At 34.7% G+C, this 26,090-nt stretch overlaps 2 protein-coding genes across 4 annotated transcripts in view; both read right to left on the reverse strand.

Moving 5' to 3' along the window:
- ccdc141 (coiled-coil domain containing 141) overlaps positions 1 to 12,950 on the reverse strand; it is a 41,002-nt gene extending 28,052 nt beyond the window's left edge. For both annotated transcript variants that reach the window (XM_088605140.1, XM_088605139.1), the window contains exons 1-6: positions 12,451 to 12,950; positions 11,187 to 11,309; positions 6,090 to 6,281; positions 3,760 to 3,868; positions 2,791 to 3,044; positions 1,154 to 1,273 (exon numbers count right to left, since the gene is read on the reverse strand). In XM_088605140.1, the coding sequence (XP_088461266.1) occupies positions 1,154 to 1,273; positions 2,791 to 3,044; positions 3,760 to 3,868; positions 6,090 to 6,281; positions 11,187 to 11,309; positions 12,451 to 12,552 (900 nt within the window). In that variant the 5' untranslated portion in view covers positions 12,553 to 12,950. The remainder of the gene's footprint in view (positions 1 to 1,153; positions 1,274 to 2,790; positions 3,045 to 3,759; positions 3,869 to 6,089; positions 6,282 to 11,186; positions 11,310 to 12,450) is intronic.
- Positions 12,951 to 19,309: 6,359 nt separating this feature from the next.
- Positions 19,310 to 26,090, reverse strand: part of sestd1 (SEC14 and spectrin domains 1) — a 39,018-nt gene continuing 32,237 nt past the window's right edge. For both annotated transcript variants that reach the window (XM_088605142.1, XM_088605141.1), the window contains exons 13-19: positions 25,922 to 26,036; positions 24,804 to 24,963; positions 24,439 to 24,520; positions 23,837 to 23,959; positions 23,515 to 23,706; positions 22,369 to 22,490; positions 19,310 to 21,511 (exon numbers count right to left, since the gene is read on the reverse strand). In XM_088605142.1, the coding sequence (XP_088461268.1) occupies positions 21,361 to 21,511; positions 22,369 to 22,490; positions 23,515 to 23,706; positions 23,837 to 23,959; positions 24,439 to 24,520; positions 24,804 to 24,963; positions 25,922 to 26,036 (945 nt within the window). In that variant the 3' untranslated portion in view covers positions 19,310 to 21,360. The remainder of the gene's footprint in view (positions 21,512 to 22,368; positions 22,491 to 23,514; positions 23,707 to 23,836; positions 23,960 to 24,438; positions 24,521 to 24,803; positions 24,964 to 25,921; positions 26,037 to 26,090) is intronic.

Genomic DNA, 26,090 nt, shown 5'->3' on the forward strand with positions numbered 1-26,090 from the left:
AATTTCAATTAATCCTGTAATGGTAAATCAAAAATTAAAACTCCAGTGCACATGAAAACAAGAATACTACTGTTAACACCATTTGTTTACTGTTAATTGACATATATAAACTCTTCTGAAGTGTATTATTTTAACTGGAATCCAGGATTCCTTAACTCATACTCTCTTCATGTTAGTTTGAGAAAAAAAAACTTGATGAAGTGCATTTCTAGACATTTTAATCAGATTTTGTTATCCTTTTCATTTATCATCTAATGCCAGAACCATTTTCTGAACCAGAATATTTTAATATCTCTATCATCATAAAATCATCATAAAAATTAGGGATCATCATATGCAAAGCCTAAAGTCATGAATCCATTTGCTTTAGCCATTTGGGTAGATGTTATGTTAATTATGTGATATTATGCTAGTACATTGGCTTTTGAATACCAAGATACAGAAGAGCCTTAATTCAGCAGAACACGTTAATGAGGAGAATTTATTCAACACCAGCATGCAAAGATTGAAAAATAGATGAAAGTAGAGCATCTGAGAACTCAAGTGAACATGACAAGCATGTCACAGAAGCCTGGACTTAAATCCACCAAGGAGAAAGTGAAGTGCTAATTATATGCAAGTGCAAAGGAAAATGAACACTCCCAATGGGACATAATTAAAGATTCCAGTTTACAATTTCAGAGTCCTGTCTGTATAATTCTGGGAATTACTAAGCAAGACCTTTCTTCATCAATATTTTCAAAATGCTTTGCTTTCCATATTACAACCTTTAAAATATGGGAATGATAATAAACCTAGATACCAGTAGTCATACAACTCATAAATAAACTATGTTAATATATTTAACTTGTTTACAAATTGAAATCCTAAAGATGTTTAAAAAATTGCTTTCCAGTCACAAAATCAAAATGAATTAAGAAATTAAATATATAGAAGTGTAGTTTATGATTTGAGTGTCATCTTTCAGACATAAAATACTTATTATTAATGAAACAAACAAGAAACTTTAAACATTCTCTACTTCTGTTTCCATCTGGGCCTCACTTACCTGATTTACTCCATGTCTGGTTTTAAAACTACTAAATTTAAAACATTCAAAACTACTAAATCTCATCAATGTGAAGAGTGCTTCCCGGCATGGCAGACATCTTACCTTAGCTTTTAATTCAAATACTCTGTATTCCTGAAGCAAATCTTCATTTTCTGACAGTGTTGAACCCAGCTGATCTCTTTCTAAGTATTCTTCAGCATTTTCCTTGAACCACTGAGTAACCTACAATTTTTTTGTAAATACACAATTTTTATTTTATAACAGAATTGTTATAACTGAGGCCTCAAACACCTTACCAACTGTTTATTTATACAGACTGTACAATTAGTCCTTCTTAGATTTTAACATAAATTAAAGTGATTGCTCATGACTAATTCATGTGAAATAAGGGAAATAAAATTAATAAGAGTGGAATATCATATGTACTCACTTTTTATTTTTTTTACCAAGTATTCTTTATGTGTGTAAGTCTTTAATTCCAAAGCAATTATTAGTGCAAATTGTTAACTGGTAAATTAATTAATCACACATATATGGGTCAATGCAATTTCAAATACATGCATTTATTCAACATTATAAATTGATAAAAAGCTAAAATATTCTAAATAATATTGCAGCACAGTAATATAATTAACTTTAAAGTATATGATTTCTTTCACAGGTGCTAAAGTCCAGCAGCTTTTTAAAAAAACATTGTGAAGAATTTGGCTAGAGCAGTGCAAGTCTACATAAAGGCATACAGGAAATCTTACTTTCCCAGAATCACAAGTTATTGTGTAGGACAGGTCAAACCAATATTCAGTACTATCCTGACATTGACAAACTGAACATGGCACAATTTGCTGCTTTAAAACCTCTTATTATTACTTATTATAAATGGTTGTTTTTGTTGTTTTAAAACAGACTGTCGTACAAACCGAAGATTTACTATGTCTTACAAAAACAGTACTGTCCTTGCTGTTTCTTATTTGATAAAATGGAGATTTAAATTCATAGTTCGGAAACAATATTAACAACATTACTTAATATTAACGGCAACATGTTGCCACTGCCTCAATATCCAGTGACAAGGTAAAGACATTTCTGTAATTGTTTCTGTAATCAGCTTTTGTGCATACAAACGTATTGCATGCATAAAAATGTTTGCCAGTGTAATCCAGCACTTTAAATAACTTAATACAGTGTATAAAGTACATTTCTGTGACCATGAATGTACTTTAGACAAGTTTATACAACATGCTTATGTTTTGGTGAGAGTGTACTTGATAGTGGCCACAGTACCATTACCTAATTCACCGTGGCCTTTGGATTGTTCAAGGAGCCACACTGAAGTAGTCTTCTTTACTCACATAACATGTTTAATCTATAATAATATAAATGACTAAAAAATCTCTTTGGAATGTATGAATCTTAGCAAAGCAGCTTCGTCATAGTAGCATCACACTATTCGGAGTATAATACCTTCCAACAGTTGAAATTAACTTGAGTTGCAAAGGCATGTGTGATGAGATATGTGTGCTATTCAAAAGGTAAGTTTTATTTAATTACGATTCAAGACAAACTGATATTTACTGACGTAAATATCAATATATTAGGTATATAAGCAAGCACAACACTAAATAAAAAAGATTTCTTTTATTTTTTACACGCAAAACTTCTTTTAAAAGCATTTTAATGATCATGATGTTTTCTTATCTGCATCTCAGGGAAATTTTAGTACTACACACTTTTCGACTTACTTCCTGTTCCTGTTGGTCCCAGTGACAGATGTGCAGAATTTGCTCCAGATCAAGGCGCTGTTGTTTCATCTGCTCCCCCACCTGCCTTCTCCTGTCCTGAAGCATCTCCATCAGACTTTCCACCTTCAGACAGCTGCTACAAGCCCCATTACACAAATCGTGGTTTATCACTGCTTCATCCACTTTAACATTTCTTATGAAGTCCAGAAGCTCTTGACTTTTGTTTAGAAGGGCCATTGATTTTTCTAAGAGAACTGTAAGAAATGTATATGAACAAAATCCAGATCTGTCAGAAAGAATAATAATTATATAATAATAATTATCAAGCCATCAGAAAACAAAAGTAATTAAGAATAAAATCTATTTACTTAAAAACAAAAGAAACATGGTTGTTTTTTAATTATTTGGTGAGCTAAAATGGAAAAACAGCATTTATTATGAGACAAAGGCAAAAAGAGGTGAAAATCTAAATGAACCGAATAGTGGAAAGTAACTTTCTTACATTATGATCAAGCTTCTAAGAACTTACCCTCTATAAATCCTTGAAACACACCAACCTCAGACAACCCAGGCCTAGACCTATAAATGTTATGTTGGACTGACTGCTTTCAGTTTGCTTATAATCCAATCTGTTGCACTGTCAATATAATGTGCTGAAGATTCAATCCATTACTCTTCTACACTGTCAATATAAAGCTAAGTGCACTGCCATTTGTTTCTAATGGATATTGCTATTTTATCTATCCCATGAATGTAATGCCCGAGAGACACCCAAACACCTTTTAAGTCAACATAAGAAAATTGTAGTTTGAGGAAAAGGGGATTTGAAAGTAATAATATTTTGAGCTACAAATATTAGAGACTCCACCATACTTCTGCAAGGAAATTACTATTCTCATGGGGCATTTTAAAGGTCTGCAGATGATTTATTGAAGGTTTATGAAGAGACCACTCATACAGGTTACTTGCCCTTTTTTATGCAATTCTGTTTCTGCAGAAGCTCTTTCAAGCACTCAGGTTTGTGAAACTCCTTGGCGTGATGATGGAAATCTTCAGCTTCATCTATTTTTATAGCAAACTGCACCAAAATAAAAGACAAAATGGATCAATGAATAGGTAATAATAATACAGAGATCATTTCCACAAAATATCTGTAAACTTTGTGTAGGACGTTTGTGCTTGGTATTTTCCTGTTGAGACCGGCAGTGGAACATTATGCATCACATTATCAAACACCACCAAAAAGAAACAGCTTTTCTCTCAGGATACAATATTTTCTGATCCAGCATTAATACCTAACTATTAGAGTACACGGACAGAAACACAGCATTTACTAAATATGTTTTACAAAAAGAGTCGAGCAATATCTCAAATGTGTCAAATGGTTTTAAAAAAGGTTTCAAATTTTAGGCTTGCTAGTAGATATACAGTAGATGGAGCAAGTGCTGAATATTTCAGATACTTTAAATGTTCCTGTCTGTATCAACCATTGTTTAAATAAAAGTGTACTTTTTTTGTGATGGCAAAATGTTGAATATGTTTAAACAATAATGTTCATTCTTCATGAACACTGCATTTAATCTGACATGATTAGTAAAATACTGCTTGATTGTAAGACAAAACCTGAAAAAGCAATGCATTTTTTAAATTAAACGCTAATTATCTAACATCAACTCCAGCAGACTCATTCAAGCGGGTGTTTGTTGTGACACCAAAAAAACACCTGCTTCCAGGGCCTTTGATGCTCTTCATTATTAACATTTCATCAAATCTCCATCAGCATGAAACATTTCAGAGGCTTCTGCATAACATGTTGGAGGTGGAACACTTGAACCTGGATGGATAAAGCCAAGGGCAATTGCATTCATTTACTCTTCCATTTGTCTCATTTCTGCTTTGTTGTTTATACCTGTGAAAGGATATGATTTTCTTGTACTGTATTTTTAATTGAAGCAGAAAAGCGGCTTTCAGCAGCACACATTCAATGAAAACGAGCCTTCTTTATTGTAATAGCTCTGCAAAATTAGGTTCCTTTCTGCTGGAGAGATTAGCAAAGACAACATTCAGAGTTGTTCTCCAGAAGTCAGAGGTGTCTCAATATAATATACACCGTTTAATGCTAAGCTCATGCAAACGTTTTGGTGCACTTCAAATTTATGATTTCACATGAAGAAGAAAGATAATGAACCATGTTTCAATAGAACACCCATAAAACAGCTTAAGAATACTGCTGACTGTGTACTAAGTAAGCATATATGAAAACCAAGACAAGAGATAAACATATTAAGTACTAGAAAACGTGAGTGCACGTATTCTGTTTTAATTTACAGTAATTCTAAACCTAACCCTCACTACTCTGGTTCATCACTTTGGCTCATTAAATGAGCTTCAATCTTTTCCAATTCCAAACCACTTTTTAATCAATTACAGGTAGCAGCTGTCAATAAACTATTCTACATTTGCCTACTGCAAATGAAATACATTATTTCATCAATGGTCATTCTGCAACCAAAAGTAACCACAATCCATATCCTACTGACAACACTTAAGGTTGATAAGTTTCTTCTTTAAACCTCAGGCATAGGTCATGTGGGAGCCAGAGCCTATCTCTGTAAGCAAAAGGTGCAAGACAGAATACTCCCTGAAAGGGTCTCCAGGCTATCGCAGGGCACACCCAGGCACAGACACGAACACTAACACCAGGTCATATTTTCCCAGAAGTCAATTAACCTACCAGTATGTTTTTGGACTGGATGAGGAAACTAGAGCACCTGGAGGAATCCCATGTGAACACAAGGAGAACACACAAACTCCACACAGATAGCATTCCAGGAATTGAAAACAGGGCCCCAACACCGCAAGGCTACAATGCTAATCGAATCGAATTGACATATTAGTTGAGCAGACTGCACAAATTTCCACCTAATCAACATCACTTTCATACTTAGAATTTGACTTTCAGCATCATAGAAAATTGATCATGGATCCATGGAAGTAAAGGACTTAATATAAAAGACTGCAAGAACACACAAATGTCTCTTAAATAAGAAACACATACAAAAGAAATTATACAGTAGCACCATGGATTATGCAGCATTAGGGCTCTGGGAATGGAGGGTTGTATTAAAGTCCTGATGTTGCTCTGGTACCTTTGAGCAATGTATTTCCTGCAAATTGCTCTAGTCAACACCCTGATGGGTCACCAGATAATCTGTTCTCAATTGACTTATCTGACAGAATAAAAAATGCCTTTTTTCAGAACATAGGAATAACAAGCAAGAAAACAAAAAAGTGCTCACCTCCAAGGCCTTGTCAAAGAATTCTGAGGCCAGATACAAGAGTGCTCTCCTCTTTTCCAAGTGGTCAATCAGAGCCTTCCAAGCTTCACTTAATGTTTTTGCCATGGCACCATATACATCTTTCTCATCTTCATTACCTTCTGCTATCTTGTCAGCTTCCTCCAGCAAGCTCCACACACCAGTCTCATGTTTCTAACAAAAAAATATGCTTGAGCCATAAAATAGGCCTTTGCTTTTAAACAACAAAAGGGAGGAGGAAAATTAAGAAACTCCTTCCAATACTACATACGGAAAAGTTTTTTTAAAGGTGTTGAAATCTACAGCTAAAGTCCTCAAATTTAATTTTAAATTTTGTATTTATTTTAGATAACTTGAGAAATAATATCAAAATTCAAAGTTAAACATAAATTAAGGATTAATATTGATGAAAAAAACAATAAAATAACATTTAAAGAATATTTTTTTAAATTAATGAATATTTTTATTACTAATTAACTGAGAAATACAACATTCTTCATAATTTTATTTGATATGATAAAACAAATGTTAAGTTTGAAAAGAAACATATTTATACCAGATTTAATTTGCTGTTTTTACATTCAGTTAATATATGATAATTAACATCTACATACATTTGATTAATTACAGGCAATGTATACATTCGTTTTTCAAATCAACATTATTTTGTTGAAACCTATAATGATTAGACCGAGCACTGCTATACATTATTGAGGTTGCATGTCAGCAAAAGCAGCAGTGAAGAAATAAAATTTCACCCCCATAGTTCAATACTTTGTAGATCCTACTATTGGTGCCAGATTTTTTTAGAATTCTACCAGTTTTGCACAGTGGGATGATGTACATTTTGCACATTCTTACTGGCAAAATTCCTCCATTTCTGTCAATTTCTTGTGAACTTTTGATGGACTGCAATCTTCAAGTCTTGCCATAAAATTTCTATTAGATTCCACCAAGAACTTTTCACTGGTTCACTCAAGGACATTAACTCTCTTCTTGTCAAACCAATCTAGACTGACTAGTATTGTGTTTCAGTTCATTGTCTTGCTAAAATGTAACTTTTTAAAATGAAACCCTAGTTCTAGATTCTTGAGTGATTATAAAAGGCTGTCCTCTAGGATTCACCAGCACTTTGCTAAGTCATCATTCAAGCCCAGGTAATTCTCATCACTTAGTCCCTACTGATGAGAAACATCTCCATAACATGATTCTTCCACCACCATTCTTGACAGTTAAGATGATATGTTGTGTTGAATAGGTGATGCACTGTGTTGCTCATGGTCTGTAAGTAACTATTTGCTTTTAGAACAGATGTTACATTTTTGTCTTAGAACATACTGTAAAACCCTCTACTACATGTCTGAAGCATATCCCATAAAAGGTTCAGATTAACTATTTTTCAGTAATGACTTAATTCTTGCCATTTGCCCATAAAAGCCAAGATAAAGGAATAAGTAACTTCTCCTGATCTGTGCTATTCATCAATGACTTGCTTCAAAAGCATGGTCTTGATGTTTGATTTGTCATATCACTATGTGAGTTGTGGCTTGTAATTTCATATTTGTGGGTATTTATAGATGCATTTACTCTGAACTATTCTTTGCACTGGAACAGATGAAGGTTTACCATAGCAAAGAAACATTTATAGATGCATTTACTCTGAACTATTCTTTGCAATGGAACAGATTAAGGTTTACCATAGCAAAGAAATGCAATACATTAGTACATAATACATTATAAGCATTAGTCTTGTAAATACAGTGCCCTCCAGAATTATTGGCACCCTTGGTAAAGATGGTAAAGATGAGCAAAAAAGGCTATGAAAAAATGTCTTTGTTGTTTATCAGCTTGGTCTTACACTGAAAACATGAGAGAAATCTAACCTTTCAGTGAGGTAAAATTATTAAAAGAAAAAAAATCCTTATAAAAAATATAAAAATTTTCCTCAAAAACACAGGTGTCACAATTATTGGCACCCCTAAAAATTCCTAGGAACAAAATCTAATTGACATATATTCCCATTCATATTTTACTTTTTTTAAGCACACCTGAGTCTTTAGGTACTCTTAAGTGGTCATCGATGACTTCCTGTTTCACTGGGGTATAAAATATGAGGTGACATGTAGGCCAAACACCCTTAGTCATCCATCAACATGGGGAAGATCAGAGAATACAAAAATGAAATGAGACAAAAGGTTATTGACCTTCATAAATCAGGCAATGGCTATAAAAAATAGCTTGACACCTGCAAATACCCATCTCCACTATTAGGGCAATAATTAAGAAGTTTCAAACAACTGGCGCTGTTGTGAACCTGCCTGGAAGAAGACACAAGCGTATTTTGCCCCCACGCACAGTGAGGAAGGTGGTTCGAGCGTCAAAACGTTCTCCAAGGATCAAAGTTGGACAAGTACAGGAGTTGGTTGCATCCTGGGGTCACCAATTCTCCAAAACTACAATTAGACGTCACCTGCATGTCAACAAACTATTTGGAAGGCTTACCAGAAGAAAGCCTCTGCTGTCGACAAACCACAAACGTAAATGCCTGGAGTTCGCTAAACATCACTTGAACTTTGATTGGAACCGGGTTCTATGGTCAGATGAAACAGAAATAAAGCTTTTTGGCAACAAACACCAGAGGTGGGTTTGGCATAAAAAGAGTCAAGGTCAAGCAGAAAAGAATCTAATCCCTACCGTGAAGTATGGTGGTGGATCTGTGATGTTGTAGGGCTGTTTTTCTTCCAAAGGCCCTGGGAATCTTGTTAGGATACATGGCATCATGGACTCCATCAAATACCAGGAGATTTTAGATCAAAACCAGGCTCCCTCTGCCAGGAGGCTAAGACTGGTCCTGGTTGGATCTTCCAGCAGGACAATGATCCAAAGCATACCTCCAAATCCACACAGAAATGGTTCACTAACCACAGAATCAAGCTTTTGCAGTAGCCATCCGAGTCCCCTGACCTAAACCTAAACCCCATTGAAAACTTGTGGGGTGAGCTGAAGAAGAGAGTCCACAAGCGAAGACTAAGGATCTGGAGAGATTCTGTATGGAGGAATGGTCTCAGGTCCCTTTATACTGTATGTGTTCTCCCATCTCATCCAGCATTAAAAGAGAAGACTCAGTGCTGTTATCTTGGCAAAGGAAGGGTGCACAAAGTACTAAATGCAGGGGTGCCAATAATTGTGACACCTGTGTTTTTGAGAAAAAGTTATATTTTTTATAAGGATTTTTTTTTTCTTTGAATAATTTTACCTCACTGAAAGCTTAGATTTCTCTCATATTTTCAGTGTAAGATCAAGCTTACACTGATTTGCTCATCTTTACCAAGGGTGCCAATAATTCTGTATATTTTAAATAAAGTATTTATTTATTATTTATTACTTTCAGCATGTACAGATCTATCGGTTTAGAGCATCTAGTGAAAATATTAGTCCAATTCCAAAAATGTGAAAACTTTGCACGGGGGTGAATAATTTTGTAGGGCACTGTGTATGTCTTCCGTGATTACTGGAAGAGCACACAAGGTGGGAAGCATTTATACAGGTTAGTCAAATGAGAAATGTATTTCTTTTTTAAGCTGTGCTTAGAAACTCCCCTTGAAACGCATGCTGGCTTCTTATCATTCTACTTCTAATTTTGTCATTTTAAAAATATGTATAAAAAAGCTACAATATCTCTTCAGGTAGTCATTGATTCTTATGAACCTTAAAGCTAATTTTAAAAATGGTAACTGCTATCGTTTTATTTTAAACAGCTTGCAGATTCTGGCAGAAGACAGAAGCAAAAGAAAGTAAGTTTTTACATGCAAACATTTGCATATTCTCATGCACATAATGAAATATCTTATTCAAATTAAGTGAAGCATGTTATAGTGTACTAAAATTCAAAATATTACATTTACACAAGCTGCACATTCAGCTTCAAATATGCTAAAGACTTCTAGTAACACAAACCATCTGTTTTTAAATGCTTTCATGTAAAAAACAGACACCATTAAGAAAAATGTTAAACTGGGACTGGAAATGACATAAAACACAAGCTATTGCTTTGCCTGAAATCTTAGGGAATCTTAATGTTGTTTAAAGTGGTTCTGCTTTAGATTATGTCATATAAGTCATGTCATTAGAACACGCAGCTTAGCACAGAGAGTCAATATACTGAGCTACGGCAGTATATACCATAGCCAGTGACCTAGTCAGCACGCTAAATCAATATTCAAAATTATGTGTAAGCAACATGTCGAGAAAACAAATTATTTCAGGCAATGAGATAATAAGGAAAGAATAAGGAAAACAATGTACTGAAACAGCATCCATTATCTCAAAAGTCACTCTGCACACAGTCAGTTTTATACCCAAATAATACAGAACTGGATATACTGTATCATTTAAAAGGAAATACATTGATCAAGCAGAGGATGGAAATCCTAAATGGATTTTGAAAATTAGCATGGCTTATTATGCTTGCAACTAGTATTAGAACAGTTCCAGAAAACATCTATTAGAAACTGAAAATATTTACAATACAATACTAATTGCCATGAACCTCAAAAAACTCATTCTCATTAAGAATCTGTACATACTGTTGGGTGATTCATTCAATTACAGAATTTCTTCAGTTACTTGCAGTTTCAGGCTGGGAGCAATTTACAACATAGCTACAGAGATTGAAAACATTGTTTTCATTCTGTGCAGCTGCTGAATGGATGTCTTTTCCAGCAGAGCACTGGATGACTTGGCAACACTCAGTAAAGAAAACTATGACGTTAACTGGTAATTAAATTGAGAAAAGAAGCTAAAAAAGAGATTGTTGTGGGGAAAAAAATAATGGGATCTGAACAGAAAAAATGTTTTTGAATCGGAACAAATACAAATTATCCCTTCAAGGCAACTGCAGAACTGTCTACGCCAACAGATTGAGGCAATAAAATATGTTTTCCAGGTGAAATACTGCACTGAATTAAGAAGAGATGATTCCCTGCTGACGCAGCACAGTGAAGTACAAAGAGTACTGCCTTAACTGACTTGACAAAGTATGTTCCTTTTATTGACCTTTTCTTATTATCTAATTAGTACCTTGAGTTTTGTCATCAGTAGCTCGTGTTCTGTAAGTAGCTTCTTGGTCTCATCTTGATTGCTTCCAATTTCCAGCAGACTTGGTTCTGATTCCGCTATCTGAATTTGCACCAATGATCCACTCTGCAACACAATATATAAGAGGATCAAAAACAGATAAACATCAGGCAGACATGGGTTGCAGCAATGCACCTGCAAATGAGTATTCTATTTTTTATCTTTACTAAAACCTATTAAAATTAAGCCAGCCATTTACTGGTGAATTAGGTCTATTATACTGTAAATAGATACCCAGGGTGTCTTGCTAATGTAAACAGGCCAGATATCAAATGTTTAACAATGTGACATCTGATTATAGTTATGACATTCCAAAATCAAGCTTCACAATTTCACTAGAGCTGAAGTTTAATGAACTTTAAAATGAAGCACATGGTACAGAAACAACTATCTAGTTTCCAATGTGGTATCAGGATAAACACCAGGGCAGTGCTAGGAAGGATAGCTGCAATTACATAGCATAAGTGAAAACAAGCAATTTTCTCTGTATAAGATGTGCCCCAGGATTTCTATTTTCCACGTGTGTTGCCCTTTTAATCACCACATGCTTCAGATTGCAGCATGTGCTGCATAGCAACTGCCATTAAAGGGGCCACAAACTACCACATTCTCTATGTCCCTATGCAGCCTGCCAAACAGCACAAAGAGCAACCACCCTCACATACCTGGAAATTACTTTAGCATTTCATTTTATTTTTAAAAATATACCACTCAAGTGAATTGTTTTTAAGGTTATTTGCTTCTTGGTTTGTTTTAAAAAGCACTACAGAAAACTCAATGAGAGAAATTTGTTTGTGCCTTAATTGATTGGATAAACACAGAGCTCTATTGATCACTGAGAATGTCACAGAAAAAAAAACAATGTACACGCATAACGTCATCGACTAGAGCTAAACTTTATTTTAATTTGGCAACTGCAATCTGAGGAAATCAATTCAATTTGATGATGCAGGCGGCTCACTGTCCATTAGAAGTACACTGATCATACATCATGTTATACAGCATTTCGGAAGAATCAACCGTGTTCCTGAAATGTATTAGAATTGGTAATATTTACGGTTTAACTTGATTTTGAAATGAGGTTCATGTAAATGCATGTATCAGTTATTACTTATGTAATAATGACTATATAGAAATTAAAACATAAAGATCTGAAACACAAAAGAAGTGACTAAAAGTTTTAAAGTGTCAGTACAAAAACAAATACCTTTAATATTGCTATAATTATCCTTGAATCTCCAGCCTGAACTGCAACTGTACTGACGGTTGTTGTGGAAGTCTGACCTCCATAATAACCTTCATTAGACATTGTCTCCTTTCCTTAGCCTTCATACACCTTCAACACCACAGAAGTTGAACAAAAAGGTCCTGACAGCAGCCAGTAAAGTCTGCAATCCTGGGTCCTCTCTCTGAATTCCGTTCGCAGATATTTTGCTGAAGTCAAGCAGCTTGATGTCATTTGCAAGTCCACCTTCTTTACACTATCTGTGACATCACCACCTTTTGGTCTTCTACACACAGCTGTATTCCAGTTCCGTGTTAAGACCCTGTAAACTTTTGCAGGAGCGTTACACAAGACACCACCAGTAAAATTCAGTCCCCACTGAGTTGCTGGCTTGAATGAATATACTACAGCAAACACAGACTGGAAGTTGACAGAGTAGAGAACAGTGAGTTAAAAATAGAAATATCCACCAGGATTATCGCTGTGCAGGCCATTTGACACACCCCTAGTTTGGTAGCACTGATCTGCACGCTCTCTCTCCCTCCATCTCCCACATATTGTCCGACCCCCGTCACACAAGAATGGTTTCTTGCCCACTTTCAAAAACTTTAAACTGCAAATGCAAATGCTGAATTGAAAAATAAACAATTTTTGTTTGTACGGAACTCATACAAATCTCCAGAGACACAGTTAAAGTCATCACAGCCAAACACCCTAAATGGTGTTTTATCCACAGTGTGGATCAATGCCTGTGCAAAAGGTTCAGGGAATTTCTCAGTGACTACATATAGATGTTTTCATGGAAACCAAAATATACACAGAATTGTTTTGCCATTACATCATCTAAAAAAAAGTTTCTATACTTCTTTTAAAAGTTAATTTTGCTTAAACTTGAATTCCTTTGGGTTGGTTTTATTTCCAGTCCAATTCCATAAAGCAGTTTAAAATATCTCCTTGGGGTATATGCCAGCAAGTTAAACATAAAAAGACTATTGTTCTAAGGAGACCCAACTACAGTACACATCACAGATTTCAGCACAATGGAAGGAAGAGATTTGGGTAAAGATTTACTGGCATGGGAAACAAGAGAGAAGTCAAACATCCTGAAACCCTTTTTTTTACAAAACAGATATATGCACTTCTAGGTTATAGCAGAAATTAATTGACTGCTTGATTAATACAAGTGTGTTCATTACACAGCATAACGCCTGTGTAACTTACAGGTATCAAACTGTATATATTTCAGTTGTCCTGGACACTTGTCTTATTTTTTTTAATAAACTGTTGAAAGCAAAAGATAAAAAAATCTAAAAACAACTGTATATCTATGGGTAAATGCAGCATTCCAATTTCTGCAGGAGCTACAGAGCTACATCAGTGAAGAATGGGAACAGCTCTCATAACAACTTGTACACTACTTGTGTCAGTGTCAGCAGACATATGTGGTAAGGTCATGTTTTTACATGAGAACCAGATTTTTAAAAACTCTGTGTGTCAAGTAAATACGGAAGACAGATACAGACTGACAGATACCACTGCTGAAAAGTCATATAACCGCATTGCTTGCTGGGTTATTTTTAGCATACTGAATTTTGGACATGCATTTTTCTTTTCTTGATAGCTCAGATGTTAACTGTAGAGAGGGTTTTATAGATGTAAGCTGCAACAGCACATCACAGCTTTGTAATTTGCAGTGCATGAAGATTTAATGGCTATTGTGTACTGTGAGATGATTTTACATTGAGGAAAAAGGTTTTGAACTAAAAATAATTATGTTCTGGGTTCGATGTGCAAATATATATTTAGTAAAGTTATTTGCTCATTAAGGAATGCAAAATGTATTGATATTGAACCCTGTTAAGGTTAGGGAAACATTTTTGTCATTGAATCAATTCTAAACTTGTACTTTTGGCACAGAACAATATATTAAAATATATAAAAGGCTACAAATGTAGAGGCAATTAGGCCTATCTAGCATTTTTAGTGGCTAAATGGTACAAGGCCTTCATCCAACAATTTGTTGAAAGAAACCACTGTATTACCTTCAACAAAATGCTTGTACCAGACCCCACAACCTTTTCTGTAAAAAAAAAATGTACCGCTGGCTTTCAGTTTTAAAAGGATGTTCATGATTTGTTGTTGATTCTGAAGGAGTCCCTTAGTTTGAATTTGTCAAAGCCTTCGAGAACTTTGAATATTCAAATTTTGTGGCCATGTAGTTGTCTTTTTTCAGGAAATTCCTCTATGCAAAAGAATGCATTTGCTTGCTCTTCTTTGGATACCAGAGTGGCAATATATTTGTTGTAGCTTGATGACCAGAATTTTACACCATATTCTAAATGAGAGTTGTATAATTGTAACACAGCACCCTTTTATTTAAAACACTTTTAATTATAGGTTCTAATATTGTTTGCCTTTTTTTTTGGTTCCCACATTGTCTAGAACACCAGAATTAAGTCAACATGAACTATATTTTTCTTAAACTGCAACTTATCCAGCTCCAACATTCTTATTTTGTTTAGTATATTGACTTCCATGTAACAAACTTGACTGCATTAAATGCCATCCACCTTCCAAAATGGTTTAAAAAATAAAAAGTGCAAATGCAAAAGTTTACAAATGCTTTCCAAGCATTAATTTCCTTAATTAAGCTGAGGTTTGTTTTAATAAAATTTTTCAATGACAACAGTACACTTGCAATGTATTTCCAAAAATAAATCCATTCCAGTTTTCATACCTCCGCAGATGTAGTATCACCTATCAGACTTACCATACAATTAGTCCCTTATTATGCAAAGCTAAAAAAACATTAAATTGCAAAGCAGAGTGCCCTTTCAAATTATTTGAAATGCAACATAGCAACACATATTCCCCAGGTTGTTGACATGTCCCAAAAACTTAATTAGCTTCTTTTGAACAATGAGCAGAAAATAACATTGATACCCTGGCCACTGTCTAGTAAAAAAAAGGTTAACATGTTTGTCTAAGCACCTCTTCATGTATTCTTAGGCTAAAAGGGATGATTCAAAGGGGATGTTTCATCTATGGAAACTGCAGTACTAAGTTTAATTTAGTTATTTTTAAAAAGTTAATTGTACAACAGAAATTTGGTTGTTTAAAATGCAGTACAGTGCTCTGAGAATATATGTATATAAATACACATTTTATGTTTATAGACTAGATAAGACATCAGCCATAACAAATGAATCTACAGCTATGTCATATGTTTGGAACAAATTACATCATAGTAGCAGTCTTGCCTAGGCTAAAGGCAAAATCATAGTATGACCTATTTGATTTTAAAAGTGGAAAGAAAATCTATCATGTTCTAGTGGGAAGTTGTCTCAGTGTGTGAGCTGCAAAGGAACAACTAGAGGCTACTTTAGATAGTAAAATTCTAATAAAACTTAAAATCAAGAACACAAATTATACATTTTCTCCATTTATCCAGTACAGGGACATGGGGGAGCATAAGCCTATACCAGCAAAAAATGCACACAAGGCAGGGTACACCCTAGACGGGACACCAGTTCATCCCAGGGTAGGCAGACAGACACACACACCTTAGCCAGTATTCCCAGACACCAATTAATCTTCCAGTATGTTTTTGGACTGTGGAAGGAAACCGGAGAACCTGGAAGAAACTCATGCGAAGACTAGGAAAAAATACAATATCCACACAGAGAGCACCCCAGGTCCATACTGAACCCAGGGCCTCAGCACTGAGACACAGCAATGCTAACCACTTTACTATCATGCCTCCCAACACAAATTGCACATAATTTGGTTGGAATGGATGGGATTTTTTTACAACATTTTGAAGATTCCTTCTATGCACACGTAACCATTTAAACTGTAATCAAGAACTTAGCTTTCATGGAGGCCAGAGTCTAGTTACCTTATTTTAACTGTTAACTTCATGAAGCAGAATAAAACTTTGCTCACATTGTACATTTTAATAGTGTTAAGTACAATTATATCCACGGTATCTTCAGAACATTCAGCAGAACATTCACAGCTGTGTACTAATTGTGGGTTTAGGAGCTCAAATGTCAGAACACCAGGAATTTAATACTGTTCCTGCAGATTGCTTACTCAGTCAGATTACAACAGAAAGAATCTGCTTCAATAAAAGATCAGATAGGAACTGGAAACAGTACAAAGCCAAAGTAAACAGGACATGCACAGATGCCACTAAATTATGTTCCAATGCATTATCTTTTAAAAGGGATGTAAGGCTTTCATAGATTAACACTTCTTCTGCCATTAGTTAACAGTGCTGCTCAAAAGTCATCTGAATTTACAGAATTGCTGCAGGTTATATTGTGCTAGTGACATGGCAGCTGTTTAGGTGAATAAACAGCTGAGAAAGTAACATCAAGCAGGGGATACCAGAAACTCAGATCTCAAGGACATCAGAGGAAATTCAGGCTGCGTACCGAGTCGCCATCTGCTCACAAGTCCTGATAAATTAACCTAAGTGACTGGCTCTCAGCATTAAATCACAAGAAGTTAAATTTAGAAGCTGTCATGGTGTCATGTCAGACAGAAAAGAGCCAGACTGCCCAGTAATTAAAGTAGCGCCAAATTAACATCAGATATATATTGATTTATTGTTTTAAAAAGACTCCCTTGTACTGAAGTTATGTTTTTGTTTTCAAGTGCAGCTCATTTACTATACTATATATAGCGAGTTTCCTTACTACAGTACATGATTTGATTACAAATATACAGGAAGAAAATTAGACGAAGAATTTAAAGGCCAGAAGTGATCTTCATACTTCTGGCTTTTAACTGTGAACTATACTTTTTAAAAACCTTTGTAGCTGTTTTGAGCATCCAACAGCATACCATAAATAACTAACTGCTTCCTCTCAAATACGGTGGCAGGACTTCAAATAAGAAATATTTAAGTTATAAAAAATACTGCTAAGTGGGAAAATCAAAATAGGTAATAACAGATTAAAGCCTCATTGGACTCTTCTTTATGTTTTTCCCCCTCATTCTGGAGTATTAGATTTACTTGCCAATTCCTTCTGATTCAAAGTTACACAGTTAGACAGAAATGTAGTCTGCCTTAATTTATTTGAAACAAGACATCTTTTTCAGAATTTTGGTTGCAGTATCAAGGGAATTATAATTTACATACCCCAAGTATATGTGGCTCTGACTAAAGGCCACATAAAATCTAAAAAGCATGCATAAAGTGCATGTCATCTCCTGGTATTAACTTATCAGTGCCTGCTATTTTTTACCTCAGCCACTGTAGAGCTGCCAATAACCTGTCATGGACACATCTGCTATCTGGCACTTCTCTATCTTCCAAAGACAAACAAGCTTTAAGTTGTCTATAAACTATCAGGATGCATGGTTATATCCGTCTGCCTCCCTGTTTACACTAGTGATTATGGCACTGCTATGAGCATGCAGGAAAGCATGCCTATAGCAACTAGAAGCAGATGGCCTAACACTATCTTCTAGTCCAAATTGCAAATTTTGCCTGGAATTAAAGGACTGTGTACCATAACTTGGTAAAATTATACGTAGTTACTCTATAAACAATCACGGACACCACTAACTGAAATTATAAAGAGAATTAAACATACAAAAAAATCTACAAATATTAGCTTCAGATATCCAGCTCATTTTTTATTTTTCTACCAATTCAATGAAAACAAAATTTGCCAAGATTTGTTTTCACTGAAATGCTATTGCCGATATACTTTTTTTCCCTAAATTTCTCAAAACCCACCTCAACTGTAATTAATCTTGCTGCTCTTTAAATAAACTATATTTCCTTTTTCTTCATTATATATTTTAACACACTGTTCTCTTCATCAAAGAAAATGCTACATAAGGTATATTACAGATCTTATCATATTGCATTATTCTTCATTTCAATTTTCCTACGAATTTCAAGAGAAATCCATTTTAGCTAAGTGTTTGTGAGGGAAACTGATCAACGCCTTTATTCTAAAAACAACAGGTGTCCTGCCTACATAACACACACAGAACACTGGGCATGAAGGTCAGAATTATGTTTACATTCCTTTACCTCATTTTCTAAACAGAATTAAAATTCAAGTCTTTAGAGAAACTCATTCAAAGCTATAGTAGAATTAGACTAAAATACAAAGGATTATTTTAAAAAATATTTGAAAGATTTAATTAAAAAAAACCCTATATATATATCTCTCTAGAATCTATACAAGCACTCATTTAATACTAAGTTGTGACATACTCTGGGTATTTTTAAAATTTTGTTGAGTCGCTGAAATTAAATCCATGCAAATCAATTTCTATATTTCAAATTCAGAGAGAAGAACAAAACAAAAAATCAGAGGGCTTCCTATTCAAAAAAACAAACTGAATAGAAAACTAAAAAGGCCATATTGTATTCTTTAAGGATTTTCATTGTGTCATTGCTTTGGTAAATACTGCAACTTTGCCTATTGTGTTGTTAAAACCATGTCTGTAACACTGGTTATGTTTTGATGACCAATTTGCATTATCTATAACATATAAAACACTAGGAAAATTTCTCTACAATTATAATTCAGGTGCGAAAAATGGTAAGTGATAAATCTGCATACCTCAATTCCAAGTGAGGATGTCTTTTCTTCTTAAATTACAAAGAAGGCTTTCCCAGGCTGATCAAAGCACAAACACACGTCATGCAGTAACAACTGCACAACAAATAGGATGTTGAAACCATCATTTCATATTCCTTTCATCAGATTTACAGTGTATGCAAAAAACCTTTAGCGTCCAAACCCAGTATTTGATAGTACACAACTTCCAAATGGTGATTAGTTATGACTAATTAAAATAAACTCCAAAGTTCTTTTAAACATTGTACAGCTGTATTTTAAATTTACTGAAAGAGTTAGGAATTATATTTTGCTAACACAGACTGTATTATATCAGTGCATTATTAGTGGGCTCCAGAGATATTAGGATCTATTGTAATTGAAATTCTTATTCTTTTAAGATTGTATTTCACAAAAATGTTGCAGCAGCCACAATAAAATGATTCAGAGAACATAGTCTGAAACATTCATGCATCACTCCTTTACCACTTAATTTCTAACATTTAACTGCTCTCACTTGAAATGTTTATTATAGCAATTACCAGTTGCCATTTTTCACTAGCAGCCTTTTTCTAGGTCAAACATTTGCAGATTTCAAACTGCTTCATCAAAACAGTCCAACAAAGCATTTTTGATCAATAAAACGCCTTACTTTATGAAGACCTAATACTTCTGGAGCCTACTTTACATTCAAAAGAAGACAGCTTCCATTAAGGTCATCAACTTTAACAAAAGTCATTACAAAATGTCTACATGAGTTATTGTTCTCTACATTTTATAACTGGGTCTCATATTTAATCAAGAAAACCAATGCAAGAGCAATATCCTGTGTACCGTATTTGCCATGCGTCACACAATGCCTTAAAGTGGCAAAAATACATTATTTTACTTACTACCATACCTAAACATAACATGGTATGAAAAAGCTGGAACTCCAGTATTTCCAAATTTGAGCTTTTAATTTAAAAAAAGTAAATGGTGAAAGTAAAATGGTAACACAGTTAACTTCTGTGACTAAACATGGTGACTTATCCACTACCTTTCAACCATACACAAGCACTTGCCATGCCTCAATTTTGGAAATGTTGGATTTCCTATGCAATACTACAATGTTATCACAATATGAAATGAATTTCAGGAAACAATACCCCAAAATATCACAAGAACTCACTAATTAGTATAAAATTACATTAATCATTTCAAGTAATTAATATGTATATTTTCAGTAACTTTAACTGTATCTTGTTTACAAGTACCCTAGACATTCCTCAGCTCTATCTACTAAATCAATGAGGAATCTAACAGAAAAGGAAAAGCATGCTTTCAATTTGGTTGTTCCAATGTTTGTTCATTTATTTCTACCGACCCAAATCTTAACCAAACACATTTGTGCAAACATGACTGATCATGCCAAAGGTATCAAAACTTTAAAAATTGCAGCAGAACATAACAAAACTAAAAAAAATAAAATATTTAACAGCATGCTTCAAGACGCAAGAAGCGCATATTATAGAATCACAATTATGAAAAGGAAGTGAATTCCCATTTAATGTTTTATTCATTGAAACAAAGCTTTTACACTTCTAATTATCAGGCATTAAAGCTTTGTCTCTACATTGTATCTTGATGCACTTGAGTATCACAGCAATCAGAGAACAATTTTAAAAAGCAGGTTTATTTTGCCAAACATCTGCTTAATATACAGTTGATACTTAAAAACAGCAGGTTAGGCAGTTTATGCCAGTATCAAAGGCCTTCAGGATAGGTTGCGTATTGGCACAATAAAAAAGATGCAGCAACAATTTAAGGTATTACAAATTAAGACAAAACTTATAAAATACATTTCTTACTGTCTACAAACAGGAAGTTTGCCTAAGGCCTAAAAGTTCTACAGCACCAGGTAATAATGAGGACAGAAGTGGTGCTTGGACATTCTACATTTTTAATAGCACCTTTCAAAGCTTGAGTCAACTGTTAGCAGCCAACAGATGACAGGCCAGGTAAAGCTTTCAGGGAAGTTCAGTGCAATGTCTGTAGTTTTTTTTTCTTAGAATATAAATGAAGGAGCCTATTATCTTTAACAGCACACGGTAAGTTAATATGGCTTGGCAAGGTGTATTTTTATGATGAAAGAAGTGCAGTAACGCACACAGAATTCCAGGTTACAGGCACATGGAAGTACAGGTTTTCCCCTGTAGCTAGGGAATACTTTCTAGTGTATTATAAGCTGGGACTTATGACCATGAGATGCCATGCTGACTTGCAGATTGAGGCTCCTTATCGGGTGACATAGGAGACACTATTAGCTGTCTTCTGAAGCACTCTCTGGCTGTTCCTCCTGCTGCTGGACCTCCTCCTGCTGTAGCTTTTTCAGTTCAACAAGCTTCATCTTGTCTCTGATGTGTTCTGCAGATGAAGCCATATCACTAGGACTCCCAAAAAACTGCTCACTTCTAAAATGATAACGACAATTGCGTTAGGAAAATGTCTCTGAACACCTTGGCAAGCTCAGTCACAGATTCTTGTCTATTAGCTTTGCAGTTGCTGTTTAATGCTGTTTAATCCAAATGAACAGTGTCGCCTATGAAAAGTAATGCATACGACAAAATGGAGACATGTAGCATTCATTCAGCAAACACATGTAATACAGAATGTCACTTCTTAATTTCCTAATTGAGAAATGAATGGTTTTAGACTCTATCAAGTGCATATTTGCAGTCAAGCAGAAAGTTTAATAAATTTGAGCTAAATAAAAGGAAATAACATTAGTTAACTGACTGCATTTCTTCAGTTGTTCAACCAATATATAATACATACTGTAACTACACCCAATACAACATACAACAATATACATGACATTCATAATACTAGTTGAATAAGAATTCTACTTGAAACCTTAATTTCAGAATCCCTATAAACCTTATGTTACTTAGATTCTTGTAAAGAAACTTTTTCAAAATATGGTTTGAACTTTCAAGATTTGCTTTGAAGTTAGAATTTAAAAACAACTGCAAACTCTGTAGGTACACTCTATTACATCAGGGGGGCCATAATTACAATCACCAAATCTGTGAAAAATTACACAGATATATAAATTATATATGTATAATAAACATAGGAAAATTGTAATATTTGTTTTTTTGTTCATGCATAGTTTCAAATTTCAAATTAATATATATTATTTATATTTCTTATCGGTACTACGTGACTTATTCAGTGTAAAGACCTTAGAGTTTTAGAATTCACTGCTGTAGTTCCTTTGAATATATACATCTTTATACAGCTTCAGATAATTTGACACAGCTCTTACCCATCAGGGAAAATAACGGGCACTGTTAATCTATCCAGAAGAGATTTTCCAACTGCTTCAACTTCTTCATATGTTTCTAAGTCAAAGCCTGCTTCACACTGTTCTGGGCATTCTTTCAGAATCTTTAAGATAAAAGATCAGAACATTACTGGAAACAAAACAACAGAAGAAATGTTAATGCTTGACACTTAACTGTCAAAAAGCAGACTTTTGTGAAATGCCAGAAACTCCCAGGGATGCTTTTAAGAACAAAACTGGAGTCCAAGAACATGTTATCTTAATAATTTATGTGTTCTTCCTGAAGAGAGATGCCAGAGGACCCTGCTTTCATCAGGCATTGAGACATAGGTTTTACTTTCTTGTCTCCCTGTCACAGTCTGCTTAGAGTGAGTGTGTTTCTTCAGAAGCATCAGACAGAATCAAAGGGGGTACTGTATAAACAAAATAAAAGCCTAAAAAGGTCTTACTTATAGGTTCTAGAGAAGAAAGTCTGGAACTTTGGCAATAGTTAATTCACTAGAAATGTTACTTTTTCAGATTTTCAAAGCTCAGAGTTCTGCAGAACTCTTAATTATTTACTTAAAATCAAACTAGCTATATTACTTCACTGTTTTGGACCTGTTTAAAATTACATAAAAAACATTCTTTTATTTGTAAAGCACCAATCACTTTCAACACTTTTTTTAGCCATTTGCCAGGCCCTTGTTCAGTACTATAAATATATCAGTCATGTTAAAAAGTTTTAAAATACTATAACAACTTTATTTAAAAATAAAGGCATGTAACCTTTGTCCTGATAACTATACTGGGGTGCCATTGCTACTAGCTTTATCTTTAGATGATACAATAACGTAATTGATTCTTTTCAATTATTTGTGGGGAAAAAGAAATAAGGAAATATTTATTGCTATTGTACATTACATCAGTCAACTGTTTCCATCAAGGACAACAAATGCCAGTGCTCAAAGGTTGTTGACTCCTTAAGTTTAACTTACTCTAATTTTAATTGCCTATATATATGGATAAGTTGTCTTAATATAACACTAACTAAAACGTGCCTGCATAACATGCCTCAAGAACTGCAGTTGCCTATCCCTGGTGTGGAAGTATAAATGGATTATTAACACCCAATTATCTAAACCTCACCTTTTCAGCAGCAGCATGAAATGCATTGGCCATCTCTAGTCTTTGGACCCTTTCCTCAGACGTGACAGTGAACTGTTTCCACACTCTGTTTAATCGTGGGAGGGTGTCTCCTGAAGACCTGGTGGTACATCTAAGGGACTGGCACAGGACCACTGTGGCCTGGAGCAGCTGTCTGCCATAATCGTAAGTGCTCTACAAGTAAAACAACACAAACAGTAAATTCATTATTAATTATGTTATTCATGAAATAAAGAATGGAAAAAAAACAAATCAAATACAGACAAAATCAAAACCGAAGGGCTCAGAATTCAACCTTACAAACCTGTGCAACATCGACAAATTTCCTGTGTTTTTCCAGTAAAATTTTTGTTTCCTGCGCATCATCTCCTAGTCTGATATGGGTCTTCAAAAGGGCATCCAGCAGCTCACCTAACCATTCCACTGCCTTCATTATAAAAGAAAAATTATTCAGACATTCAAGATGTGAAAGAGTAAAGTTTTACCTTAATATATATATAACCTTACAGTATGTTTATAGCAGGAAAACAAACAAATCTAATGTACAGCACACCACAGGATCCATTTAAATTGTCATGTAACAGGCTCTCGAACAAATTCAAGACATACTACCTCCTACTATTCCTACTAGTAGTAGGAATAATCGTATCAAATAATTTTTTATTTGTTTTCTAAATAAACATTAACATACAGGAACTCTACAGAAATTGTTGTGTATGTTATATTGTGGTTATAGGTCTTGACTACTATGAAAGCCTGCATGAGCTCCTTAGCCCCAAAATGGATCAGGTATATGTTGGAAGTTATCTTTCTCCCTGAAAACAATTTCATTTTCAGATTACCCAAACTAAAATGGAAATCAGCTTAACTAATCAAGCATTACATATACTGCAAAATACTGCACACCTGTGAAGCATCTTCTTCACACTTAAAAAGCTGTACCATCTGAAGCATTTTTAATCTCCTTACATCCACCATATCTTCACATCTGTAAAGGTCACAAAAAGAAAGTGCTTTAAGATTTTTGTAATTACTTTCATCAGTTAAATATATATCCAAACATTAAAATCTGACCCAAAACTATCAACAGTTCTTTATCAACTATTCTAGATAATGCTGAAAAGAATTTCTAAAAACTACACCCCAAACACTGACTTTAGGTAACTGTAAACTTGCTTGTGCAACCATGTACAGAGCATTATCATTCTCAATCAAGAAATAAACATTCCCCATTCATTTTCACTCATTATAGTTCACAGTTCAAAACTAACCTTTGTTTCCGAAGCTGCATATCCTCCATTACACTTTGGATATGTTCAATATTCTCTTTGTTTTCAATAGTGGTTTCCTTTCCATATGACCAGGATGTTTGGTTAGAAATTTGTTCTAAAAGAATTTGACCTTTTTCCCTCAGGGCTTGTAGAGTACCATCTAAATGAATAAAATGGCAATAAAACTGAGCAAGCAGAAAACACTTTCCTAATCAATTAGCATGTACAATTTGAATTGCTATCCTGTAAATTGTAAGCATCAGAATAAACATTTTAAATCTATATAATTACTCCTTTTCCATATGTACCCAGTTTGGAATTGGCAATTGCTTTACAGCTCAACTCACAGCATCAACAGTACTGCACAGGAATAATGATGAAGAGCAGTTATGCTCTTCCAAACTGCCCATTCAATGAGCTATTTGTTTTTTGACACATAGCAAGCTCTACACTATCGGGAAACCTGGAGTATTATTGGTGATGGAGAAGCAAAGTGTCTCTCGCCAATGTCACTAGTATGCAAGTATGCAATTACCTGGGAAGTTGCAGTAGTTGTTGTTTCACAGAAAATAAACAATCCCAACCCCACCACCAGTGCTATTGTGTGCTGTTGCTTGGGTGTTCCTAGCAATACTGAGCTACCTGGGCAATGTCTGGACAATAATGATATAATAATAATGTTTCTTTATTAGCCCTATACAATTTCTTGCATTAAGAATTCGTCTTTTCGCATACCCCAGCTTTTCTCCATGGAGACACAGACACACAGACAGGGAGAGAAGCTTGGGGTCAGAGCGCAGGGTCAGCCATTGTACGGCGCCCCTGGAGCAGTTGGGGTTAAGGGCCTTGCTCAGGGGCCCAGCGGAGTAGGATTCCTCTGCCAGCCGCGGGATTTGAACCCGCAACCTTCCAGTCACAGGCGCAGATCCTTAGCCACAGAGCCACCGCTCCGCCCGTGGACAATGTGGATTCAGAGCAATTGCTTTTGTTACCTGAGCCACTCAGCAGTCACACATATGTTTTTATAGTGTATGAATTTAGAAAATTTTTAATGAGTTCTAATCAAAATTACTTTTAGTATAGGAAACAATTGGGGGGAAAAAAATAATTTTCCTTACCAACACTCTTCAGTTTCTCCTCTAGCAATTTTAATGTTTGTTGAATTGCTGCTCCATCAGCTGGGGCAACATCTGCACAAAGCATACCAAGTAAACCGTCTAACTGCTGTGACAACTAAAAAAAGAATAGTTGAAAACATATCCAGTGTTATGAATTCATAAAAAATAG

Source organism: Lepisosteus platostomus, chromosome 14 (assembly GCF_059453375.1).
Source record: "Lepisosteus platostomus isolate fLepPlt1 chromosome 14, fLepPlt1.hap1, whole genome shotgun sequence".
Classification (NCBI taxonomy): Eukaryota; Metazoa; Chordata; class Actinopteri; order Semionotiformes; family Lepisosteidae; genus Lepisosteus; species Lepisosteus platostomus.